The sequence below is a fragment of the Momordica charantia genome, assembly GCF_013281855.1.
Source record: "Momordica charantia cultivar OHB3-1 chromosome 1 unlocalized genomic scaffold, Mcharantia_2.0 BLBB01000001.1, whole genome shotgun sequence".
NCBI lineage: Eukaryota > Viridiplantae > Streptophyta > Magnoliopsida > Cucurbitales > Cucurbitaceae > Momordica > Momordica charantia.
In genome coordinates, this window is record NW_028275157.1 from 21,902,097 (window position 1) to 21,914,037 (window position 11,941).

At 37.3% G+C, this 11,941-nt stretch overlaps 2 protein-coding genes across 4 annotated transcripts; one reads left to right on the top strand and one right to left on the bottom strand.

Moving 5' to 3' along the window:
• Positions 1 to 5,284, top strand: B160 (protein). Of its 2 annotated transcripts, XM_022286535.2 has the most exons (13): positions 1 to 789; positions 890 to 1,035; positions 1,754 to 1,859; positions 1,943 to 2,069; positions 2,182 to 2,242; positions 2,342 to 3,092; positions 3,249 to 3,336; positions 3,451 to 3,578; positions 3,667 to 4,161; positions 4,234 to 4,306; positions 4,384 to 4,469; positions 4,866 to 4,985; positions 5,065 to 5,284. In XM_022286535.2, exons 1-13 carry the CDS (start codon positions 139 to 141, stop codon positions 5,146 to 5,148), a joined length of 2,916 nt encoding a protein of 971 aa, XP_022142227.1. In that variant the 5' UTR covers positions 1 to 138; the 3' UTR covers positions 5,149 to 5,284. The 2 variants fall into 2 exon arrangements, with proteins under 2 accessions (XP_022142227.1, XP_022142226.1); XM_022286534.2 differs by having other exon boundaries at positions 2 to 789; positions 3,249 to 3,578.
• Positions 5,285 to 7,091: 1,807 nt separating this feature from the next.
• Positions 7,092 to 11,941, bottom strand: LOC111012390 (uncharacterized). Of its 2 annotated transcripts, none has more exons than XM_088122511.1 (5): positions 11,810 to 11,941; positions 9,810 to 11,145; positions 9,311 to 9,577; positions 8,607 to 8,762; positions 7,092 to 7,536 (listed from the first exon to the last, which is right to left on the bottom strand). In XM_088122511.1, the coding sequence occupies exons 2-5, from the start codon at positions 11,136 to 11,138 to the stop codon at positions 7,417 to 7,419; spliced, it is 1,872 nt and encodes a 623-aa protein (XP_087978637.1). In that variant the 5' UTR covers positions 11,139 to 11,145; positions 11,810 to 11,941; the 3' UTR covers positions 7,092 to 7,416. The 2 variants fall into 2 exon arrangements, with proteins under 2 accessions (XP_087978637.1, XP_022142223.1); XM_022286531.2 differs by having other exon boundaries at positions 11,738 to 11,923.

The following is an 11,941-nucleotide window of genomic DNA, read 5'->3' on the forward strand; positions in this document are numbered from 1 at the left end:
AATGTTCATTATATTTTTAACGCCCTTCTCCTCTTTTTCCACTGCGTTTTTCTGGGCACAGATTGGGTTTTCGGTGGTTTTTTCGTTTTCCGCCATTTGATTGTTTCTGTGGGATAATTTTCTTCTCTTGGGTGGCCAATGGAAGAGGAGGAAGAAGCACTTCCGGACCATTTGCGGTGCAAGAGGACTGATGGAAAGCAATGGCGTTGCAAACGAAGAGTCATGGACAATCTGAAGCTTTGTGAAATTCACTATCTCCAAGGCCGCCATCGCCAGTGCAAGGAGAAAGTTCCGGATTCTCTCAAACTTCAAAGGACGAGCAGAAGATCGATTGACACGGATTCGAATATTGAAAACGTCGTAATTAGGGCCCCGAGAGCGGCAACTTTGGCAAAACTAATGAAGAGGAAGAAATTGGCCGGGGCTTCGGCGGCATTGGATGGGATGCTAAATAGAATGAAGATGAAGAAAGGAAGTATGCAGTTGGAGTTGATAAGGATGGTGCTGCGGAGGGAAGTGGAGAAGAGAAGAAAGAAGAAGGTTCTCGAGAAGGCGAGCAAGAGGATGAAGAACAAGGGTAATGAAACTGAGTTAGAGGAGAACAGTGATGAGGAAATGACAAGGCAATTGCCCAATGGACTAATGGCAATTTCCCCTTCTCCATCTCCATTACAATCTGGCAATGAAGGTTCTTCTTGCGGAATCAAAATTGGGGCTGAATCAAGGCCGATTCAGCAAAGGCGATTTCGGTCCAAGAATGTCAATATTCTTCCACTTGGCGACTTGCAGGTAAATAAATTTATTTATGTTTGACCGATGTAGTTTTATTGGCGGTTCAATTTGATTTTCAATGGTTCCCTCTATTTAGTTTTTGGCTTTTTTTTCGTAGGTTGTACCTTATGGGCGTAATGTGGGTAATTTGCGTAAATGTAAGAGGAAGAAGTGCCATTGGTGTCAGAAAAGTAGTTCTTGGAGTTTAACTCAGTGTTCGAGTTGTCAAAAAACATTCTTCTGCATAGACTGCATCAGAGAACGGTAAGTATTAAGTATTTTGTTCATATCGAGCTTTACCATGGATGATTATAAAACTTTTAATAGGAAGTTGATTGGTTTAGTTCATAATGCCAGGGCCTTAATGCGGAGTAGGTGTTATTAAAATACTAGAATGTGTAGAAATTTGCTAAAGGTAGTTAAGTTGAACAGGTAAGTTTATACTAACCGCATGAACATATTTCCTTACCAACCAAGTTATTTCTTATAGAAAGCAATCCTTTTGAAGCTAGCAGATGATACTTTTCTTCTTTAGTTTGCTCTTCCTCTCCATCAAGCTATACATGCCGTAGTAATGATTTTTGAAACTTGTCAACCTTCCATGAAATGGCAAGGGGGGACCAGCTCATTGTTCTGAGTATGAATAGAAACAAAGACGATAGGGAACGAGATGCCTACCCTTAATGGTCAAAGTGAAATCTCTCATACATAATTGTAATATTAAGCAACTAGTCAGAAACAAAGGTAATGGGAGAATTTGCCCGAATTGCATATTATAGAGGATTGTATTGTAAGAGTGAAGTGACTCTTTCAGACATCTTCACTGTTCCTGCAGACTTCCAAGGTTTCATTAGACCTTCTGTCAGTACTAGAATTGATGGAATGCAAGAAATCCTTATGTTTCACATTGTGATCTCAACTTTCTTCCTTTACCGTTTCTGAATATGAGATGATCCGTTAACTCAAGTTTATTACATTGCAGGTTCTTTGATACACAAGAAGAAGTTAAGAAGGCATGCCCTGTTTGTCGAGGGATTTGCAACTGTAAGGACTGTTCAACGTATCAATCTTTGCACACAGAATGTAAGGTCTGATATGAAAGGCTTATTTGAATCTAGACCATGGTTCTTGCAAAGTTGAATATCGATGCTCATCAGACAAATCATTTCAGGATTTTTTGGGAGACGGCGTTGGAAAAATTTTACGTTTCCATTATTTGATTTGTGTGCTTCTCCCTTTACTCAAACAAATAAACATAGAGAAGCATGCTGAGCTAGAAACAGAGGCCATGGTAAAAGGTAGTTTTGAGATCTAGCAACTAACTAGTGTTATATTAATTAACTCTGAGTTTTGACCAAGTGATGTTATTTGTCTGCAATTTCCCCTTTCTGAATTCATTGTATGCAACAGGGAAAGAACTATCTGAAGTTGATATCAAACGGGATGAACTTGGCTGTAGTGAACATTGTTGGTATGCTCCTCCATATGCTTGAACATTTTTGGCATAATATTTTTTTTTTAGATTTAATTTCCTTGTCTTCTTATGATTGGTTTTGCAATTGATGAACAGTAATAGCTGCAAAACTGTTATTGCGGATCTCTACAGAAGTTGCCCAAGTTGTTCCTATAATCTCTGCTTAAGTTGCTGCCGTAATATTTTTCTCGAGGATTCCAATGGAGTTTATGACATGTCTATTTCGAAGGTTCCTAATGGAAAGAAAGCCTGCCTGTCTGATAAAAAGAAACTTCTTAAAAACAAGAAGTTAAATGCTTTCAAGCAAACGTCTGGTAGTCTCCGGCTTCCTTCTTCCAAAGCATTGCATAAAGGAAGAGTAAATAACAGTGTTAGACATTTTTCTTGCCCATCAAAAGAAAGTGGCAGTTGCAGTGACAGCCTTCTCGAATTGAGATGTACCTTCCCATTAAGTTGGACTAGGGAGCTTGAAGTGAGTGCAGAAGAAATAGTTTGTAGCTATGACTTCCCAGAGTCCGTTGATGTGTCGTCACATTGTACTTTGTGCTTTGATGAGGATCATGAGGTTGATGGAACTGAAGAGTTCCAAAAAGTTGCTGTCAGAGAGGATTCAAATGATAACTACTTGTATTACCCCAGCCTTCTTGACATCCGTCTTGATGACCTCGAGCACTTCCAGAGGCACTGGGTTAAAGGTCATCCAGTAATTGTGCGTAATATGCTCCAGGCTTCAGATCTGATCTGGGATCCAGTGGTTATGTTTTGCACTTACCTTGAGAGAATCATTTCAAGACACGAAAATAGTAAGAATCTCCCAGAAGCTTCCAATAACTTGGACTGGTGTGAGGTTAGCATTTTCTATAGTAAACTGTATACGCAATATTCAGTTGCCTCTTGGCATTGGGATTTATTTTTGTTGGTTTTCTAGGATTCTATTTTGTTTTGAAGTTCCCCTGTTTGTGACCTTTGCTTGATTCTTGTATGGTTTGAATTCTTCGTGCAGGTAGAAATTGGCATTAGGCAGTATTTTATGGGCTCTCTTAAGGGACGGACACACACAAACACCTGTAACAACATGTTAAAATTAAAAGGTTGGCTTTCTTCTCATTTGTTTCAAGAGCAGTTTCCAGCTCACTATGCTGAAATAATGCGAATTCTACCACTTCAAGAATACATGAACCCCATGTCTGGTCTTTTGAATCTAGCTGCAAAGTTGCCACAGGAAATTGCCAAGCCTGACATGGGTCCATGTGTCTATATTGCCTATGGATGTACCGAGGAGCATGTGATGACTGACTCTGTCTCCAGATTATGTTATGACTCCTACGATGTGGTATGCTTCTTCTCTCTTGATCATTAATTGGAATGATAATTTTCATTAAAATGTCAGATGAGCTGCTAATTCACTATTTGTATCGCAGATTAACATTTTAGCCCACAGTACAGATGTCCCCGTTTCAACAGAACAACTTACAAAAGTAGTAAACTTGCTTCATAGGCAGAAGGCTCAAAGTGAGTCCTCCAATACCTCTACTAATCAATCAAGTGTGGAGGAAGTTGGATCTTGTATGGCTGGAGAAGAAACACACTTCAGTAAAAGGTTTGCAAAAGTACCAGGTTTCTCTGAATATGCTGACCAAGTGTTTGCTCAGGGTGGTATTAAACGCCCTAGTATGACCTCTGATGGTGCATATGACTCGGATCCGGGACCGTTAGTGCTTCAATCTGAATCCCATTTAAATGAGACATCGGAGGCTCCAAAGAAGAATAGGGAACGGACAATATCCTCTCTCATTGATGGAGAGAAAATATCTTCGAAGTCTTGCGGTGCCCAATGGGATGTCTTTCGGAGGCAAGATGTTCCAAGACTATCAGAGTACCTCCGAAGGCATTCTGATGAGTTCATTCATAAGCACGTGAGTCATGAACATATAGTGTGTCGTGTTCACTTGTGCTATCTTACTAATCACTCAGTGCATCTTTTGCAGGTTGTGCATCCAATTCTTGACCAGAGTTTTTTTCTTGATGCAACCCACAAGTTGAGGCTGAAGGAGGAGTTTCGTATGTATTGTTTTGATTTCTTTCCTAATATCTTTATGTCGAATGCTTGTGGAGTCATCAATTTCCTTTGCCAACAGAAATTGAACCATGGACTTTTGAGCAAAATGTTGGAGAAGCTGTCATCATTCCTGCCGGATGTCCTTACCAGATCCGGAATAGAAAGGTCTGAAGAACCATGCATTTTGTTGACAATATTTTTGTTTTGATTGTTTAATCTTTGGGATTGAAAAAGCCTTAGGGCCTTCTAGATAAATATTTATTTGTTCTTTAACCGCCTGCGATTTGAGTTCTTATTAGCATTATGAGTTTGGATTTCTGTACAGATATCTTTATCATTTTGTTTCAATTGCCCCCCCTTCAAGCTCTGGCTTTCTGGTATGAATTTTCAAATGTAAAGTTTAACCCCTGCTCTTTTAGCATAAGGAGTAGAGAAATACCTCTGGCCGGTGCTTGAATTATTTTGATGTACTTGTCCTTGTTTTGTTTCACCGAGTTTCTTGAGTAAAAAGAAGAAATAGCCACTTTTGATACATGTCATAATCTTATACTTGAACTGCAGTCTTGCATTCACGTGGTATTGGATTTTATCTCACCCGAAAGTGTCAGCGAAAGTATCCAGTTGATCGACGAGGTTCGACTACTTCCAGAAGACCACATAGCAAAAGAGAAGACATTAGAGGTTGAAATCTCAACTATCCTACTCGTTAATGTTATTCACTCGATAAGATCCACTAAAGTCTTCTTTGTTCTGAAAGCAGGTAAAGAAGATGGCCCTCTATACTATAGATGCAGCAATCAAAGAAGTCCGGGAGCTTACAAATGCATTGCAAGTACCCCATTGAGAACGTGTAAGGTTTTTTTTCCCCCTTATTTTTATGATCCAGCATTCTTTGTCTACCTTGGTCAGAGCTAAATATGTATCGAATTGATTGATTTGATCCTCAATTTGACACACTTTAAAGAATATCTCTTTGTTCATCCTATTGTTCGAAATCATCGGGTGGTTCAAGACAAGAACTTAGCACACCTCATGTTTGTAAAATTTGTAGTTCCAAAGTTTCTTTTACCCAAATCTCAAATACACGACAGGATCAAGTATTTGAAACGTACATGTTCTATAACAGAAGAAAAGAAAATTTTGGGATTGTGCCAAGTGGGGCTGTGGGCATCATTTACATGCAACAACTTTCATTTCATTAGACATATTTCACCTTTCTTTTGGTGTTGTTGGAGCCAGCTTTCATCTTTTTTTTTCTCTTCTTCTTCTTTTGTGTGTGTGTGTGTGTGGTGGAAATTAAGATTCAAGATCAAAATTGGTTCCCCAACATTCTTGTTATTTCTAATATGCACACAAACTCCCCTTTTTCTGGCCTGCAAATTGCTTTGCGTTGCCTGCTGAATCACGTTTTTGCATCTTATAAAGCTGTGTTCAAGATTACTTATGCCTTCACTAATCATATATTGGGGACTAGACGTGGATCTTCCTGAAGTCGATTGGCATTTTAATGAATAATTAAAAATCTGTTATAATTTCTAAATCCTTGTCATTAGTATTTATATTCATATTAATAATAATTTCGTTCAAATTTTTTTATGTACTTTGAGCCTCGCTAGGTACAGCCTGTGTTTGTTTCTATGATATTATGGAAATGCATATTGATCCTTCATATCAACCTTGAACAATTTAAGTAATAAAAATATGAATAAAAAATATTTTTGCTATTCATTTAATTTAATTAATAAAATGCATGTTCACCAGTTTGGAGAAATTGAAGTTTTGAAAGAAACTATCACTCTGTCATCCTTTTAAATTAACATATTTCTCTATACTTTTTTATTTTTTATTTTTTGAAGAATATTATATTACAAGGATAGAAGGTCGAAGCTAAGGATGCATTAACACAAAATTATTTTACATTTTCATCACTCATAATTATTTGTCTAACTTATTTGCCCTTTCCAACTAGGCTCTCTTCATGGTTGTTCTATTTTTTTTTTCTGACATCATATAAAAATTACTAAAATGAATTCTAAAATAATAATAATAATTTTAATTTGATCATAATTGTTTAGTTGATCAAACAGAATTATTAATTCCTTGAAAGAAATGCATATTGAACCGTACTTGAAAAAATCATATTGAACCGACAAAATAAAAATGTTGAGAGAGAATTAAGTATATTGAAAATCGGTTAGCGTTTGTTTTTAAAAACGAAAGAACAAATACTTAAAAATATATATTATTAATCAAAGTTGGACAATTTTTTTTAACATTAATAAGTAATTTTTTTAAAGAAAATAGAAAATGCTCTAATACCAATCCAATTATTTTTCAAAGAACTATCACGAAACCAAGTTCAAGGAAAACTTAGTAAAGTACTTCTCAGATTGGCATGGTTGATTAAAGCTTCAAGATACGGGGAAAATACCTAAAATTTGAAGGATACAGAATTATGAACTAGAATTGTAATATTATGTGATTAATAGTACTTTGAATAATGATAAATTTTTTACAAGATACTATAATTAGAGAAATTATTTGCAAAAAACAATGATAAAATTTACAATGCCAAACCAAACTAATAAATAAAACACCCAGAGTTCACAGTTCAACTTTCGACCCCAAGTTGTTGCAATTAAAAGATACCGACATCTGCTGCACTAAAATTATGATAAAATGAACAAAATTAATGACAATTCTACTCAAGTCAATTGAAGTACATGGTACGAACAAGCAAGAGAAGTATTGAAAAGCCACGTGCAGAAACAGATGTAAACGATGAGGTACAGTTATGAAAGTGATGCTTTCCCTGTTACTTCTGTTTAGCAGGAGCAAAAAGATTCTAACTTTACATTGGGAAGCACATTATAATCAAAAGAATTGGGGTTTGTATTACCACATTATTTGCTTTACTGTCACTCACATCTACCGCTTTTTCCCTCAATTTTGAGCTAACAAAAATTATAAAAAAAAAAAAGGAAAAGGGCTAAAGCTTAGTGGGAAAATGATGTGAATTCAAGACAAAACTTGAATGGTGTTGGTGTGCATATAATTTCGCCTTTACATTGTCAAAATTGTTTTGTTGGAGCAGACACAGCCAGAAACCATCCTACGGGGCCATCAATCCTTCAATTGTGTAGGAAAGAGACTTCGCCCAATCAGCTCTTAGTAAAAGAGTTTGCAGTGTGTGCATCACATTATATTCAGGATCCAGCTTCCTCTGCCAACCCTATCCAAATGAGATTAGAAGTGAGTTAGACATCGTAACATGATTTGCAAACTTAAAAACTAAAAAATAAGGTTCTTTTCTTCCAAGAGAGGGATTGCCCTAATAATTAGAATGGTAAATACAAAGCCTTAAAAGAAAGAGAGGAAGATGAACCATCCAGATCCAACCATGACCAAGGAAGGAGATTCGAGAAAAGAAATCCTCCTGTTGGAACTAAATTAATCCAAGGGAGAACTACAAAATGACTTCTAAATGGCATCCACCCAGAAACCTGGAAAACTAGAGAACACAGGTACTAATCCCACTAACAGTTATTTCAGAGATACCTTCCATTTCTTTCAATACGAAGGGTTCAGCAACGGCACTAAACCACACTAAACCAAAAATGTCAACCTGAGGCTGCCACCAGCACTGGGGTGTGAAAGGGACAACTTCAGAAAAAACTTATAAAGATCCTCCCACTTATTTTTATGTAAAACATTGCGTCAAGTTGAAGTGAGACTTCTAAAAAATAAAAATAATATCTGTACATGCACACCGAAGCAAAAGCCTTATGTACATGGTTGAAGTCCAAGATATTTCTTAAAAAAATAACAACTTCAGTTCAAAAACATAGGACCATTCGGGAAAACAAAACTAAAAAGGAAAAGAAACAGTTAACCAAGTACTCCAAAAATAAAATTGAAATTTTGCTAACAGTACTGGATCGAATATTATAAACATAGTTTAACTTTTAAGGAAGTTTTGTTCTAAAAAACAAGAAAAAGAAAAAGGGCAGATTTCAAACAGTCCATAAATTCAATGTCACCGAATAAAAAAATGTCAATAAATCAAGACAGAAAACAGTCTAATGGTGGACAGATCATATAAAATCGGAAACAGAGATCTCAAAAACAAAAAGAAGAAAAGAGAAGGGATCAGTCTTGTTTGACCACTTTACTACCATAGTACATTAAAAAATCAGCATTTTTCTTTCCCCCATATTTTAGTAAAACTGAAAGTGAAGCTCACACAAGGAATTATAGTGGAAATACAATCTTGTGAATACAGGAACAGCAGACAGAAGGTACCTCAAGAACCAACGTCGTGACCATCACGGTGCAGACATTTCCATCAATGTTGACTCTGTAATGCCTCACTTTCTCCAGTAATTGCTGCATGGCTTCAGCAGGATGAACTAGATCGGCTTCTGGAGTAGCCCAGAAAGCAAATGCCTCTGTCACTTCCTGTAAGCAGATGATCAGAAATACTTCCACAAAAAACAGAATCAAACCCCAATAAAGAAATTCATTTGGTAAAAACATCTCAACTCAAATGCACAGGGAAAATAGGTTCGGTAAGCAAACAAGTTCATTTCGCACAGTTTTAATGCGAAAAACACACAGCGAGATACTACAGGCCACAAAAAGACTTGAATACTTTTTAATTGTCGACAACATTGAAGATAAACAAAGATTAATCCTCAAGGATAAAATTAAATATCCAGAAGCTTTATTCCACTGTCATAACCTAGAACTAGAAGCCAAATACTACATGATCAAGAAACTACCATAGGTGGGGCTAAAAAATATGGGTTGACTTCAAAATAAAAACTATGCTTAACAGCAACAAGGAGGTCCATCTCGGTTTAACACAGGAAAATTCACAAGCCAAACATTCATTTGCTTGTTCGCTCCTAGGGAGTGACCAACAAACTAAGAAGTCAACTCCACGTTCCAGGATCTAACTACAATAATTCCAAAAGCTAAAATAATAGAGATGCACATTGTATTACCTTAATAAATGCCTTCGGATCAGGGCAATTTTGCTGCTTTGATAGTTTCAAGGTGCACTCAGCAACAGTGCGGCCATCCCTTCGGGCAACAGCCTTAAAAAATTCAAGTAAATTTACTCTATCATTTCCAGAAAGTTCAGCAGTCATGCCTACGTCAAGGAAAACAACATGAGGCTTTGACTTGAAGAGTCGCTTCCTAGAGGACTTTTCATGGACCCTGACAAGGATATTTCCAGGATGCATGTCTGCATGTATAAAGTTGTCCACCTGAAAAGTGGAAACTAGACTAATGTTACAATCCAGAGAAGTGCAGTACTAATAATGAAGCCATCACAAAATTGGACAAAAAATAAAAATGCAAAATACAAAGGTGTCCAAGAAATTAAAAATGCTGACATTTGATGCTGCAAACGGGCGAGATAGAATAAAATGGTCTTTAAGCAGAGAAAAATGAGGCATAACAGTCAGAAAGGCTGCAGCGTTATACAAGTTACATTACCAGAAGCATTTTTAGAAGTGCATGAGTCCCAATGTGTGCCAATGCAGACTTGATTCTTTCATTTCCCTCGAGCTCGTCAACATAGTGTGAAACACATTCACCTTGTTCATAAGTCTCCACTAAAACAGCAGGATGGACAAGTGGATACACGGGTTTTGGAAATGAAACATCCTTCCACCGTCTAAAATTATAAATAAAGCGGCTCAAGTGAGCAGCTTCCCTTGCAAGGTCAACTTGAGACATCATAAAAACAGCAAATTGTTGCACACTTTCATCCAATCTCAACCACTTGAGTGTAGGAATAAATTTTGAGATTCTTGCTACCAAGTCAATTATAATGAAATCTCTCCTAATGGATTCACCAACACCTGGATGTCTAACTTTTACAGCAACTAACATAGGCTTCATTGGTTGACCGGGGTAACGAAATTTCAAATAAGCTCGATGTACTTGAGCGATACTTCCAGATGCAATAGGTTTCTCTTCAAATCTCTCAAATATCTCATAAAGCTTTCTACCAAATGCCCGTTCAACAGTTTTCCTCGTGTAGGAAAAGCTATGCTCAGGAGCTTTAGTGTGAAGTTCCGATAACTTGATGCATAAGTCTCTAGGAAAGAGATCTGGCCTTGTTGCTGCCCACTGACCCCATTTAATGAATGCTGGACCACCTTTTTCCAGTGAACGGTGAACAAGTTGAAGCCAGAGTCTCCTGAAGCTATATCCAAAGGCATCCGCAAATGGAGCCATCACTATGGTAGGTGAGAACAAGATTGCCAAATAAAGGGCTCTAAGTAACAATATCAGAACTTCTAATGTAGATAGTAGTAGCGAAATCACATAGGCAGGTCCATCTTGTGCACGGATGTAGAAAGAACTGTGAGATGGATAGTGGTCTGTGTTTGAGAATGTTCTTTGAGCAAATGCTAGCTCTCCACATGTAAAAGCAAACATACCAGGAACTATCAAGTAAGAACGAGAAATGGCCAAGATAACTGCTTGAGCAACTTTATTTATGGGGGGAAGAGTACGGCCATCATAAGAAAATTTATAGGGGAGTCTTTTCCGAACAAAGTGAGCATGATGTTTAACAACATTACTGGCCGTGAAGGAACCAAAACTTCTGCAGTTACCAGTCGAGCAAAATCTTCTCATTGTGCAGTACGATGGGAAGGATGTATGTCCTCTGGATAAAAAACTATAATGTGAGAACAATTTATTATGAAAGAGAGGCCCTACTGCAACAGTTGTCCCGCTCTTCTTTGCTTCTAAATGGCTCAGTCTGTGGCTTGTCATATGTGAACGAGCTGCCTTCTTTAGATTCCCCAGCATCAAATATCTACAGGTATTAGAATATAAAATTACTTTAGCAGCAAGATATAATTACTAAACTTTGACAGTATTAAGAAGTAGGTTATTCATGGATTCCACAACAATGCATGTTCATAAATTGGCCAGGCGAGGTATCCACATCCACAAAATTATCGACCGTTGAAACATTCCATAAATTATGCTTTCCAAAATATAGTAAATTATAATTAAAAACTATGCAATGGCATTGCTTGCTCGAGCACTTGCACTCTTCCCTTCCAATCATCAACTATAAATTATAAAGTGAAAACTAAACAAGAAGATGATAACTGCTCCGGTACGCCGTATGAGCGGCAGTGTTGAAAAGTAAGACCACAAACCACCACTCTAGAATAAGAGAGTCTAAACGGACATCAAATCCAGATACATGCCAAGAATTGCAAAGGTCATAAGTTCGCGCTCGAACTTATGTTTCATTTACAGAAAATCGAAAGCTTCAAAAGTATTAAGAGGATCGCAGAGATTCGGCGCAGAAAGCTCATACGCGACATGAGAAAATGGAAGTTAAAAGAAAATTCAAAATCACAGAAATTAAACCACAAGATCAAAAGGCTCAGGACCTCGACATGGTGATCGAAAACTTGATGAGGAACGGATCCGGGAATCATGCGCAGGTGGTGAAAGATTCCTACCAGCATTTTTTGAAGAATTCAACCTTAGGCACTGTCCTTGAGCTTGGGCATCACCGAACTGTGACGAATTTTTAGGGTTTTTCAGAAAGCTTGATTACCCAAACGATGCAAGAGGTAGAGGAAGAAAGAATC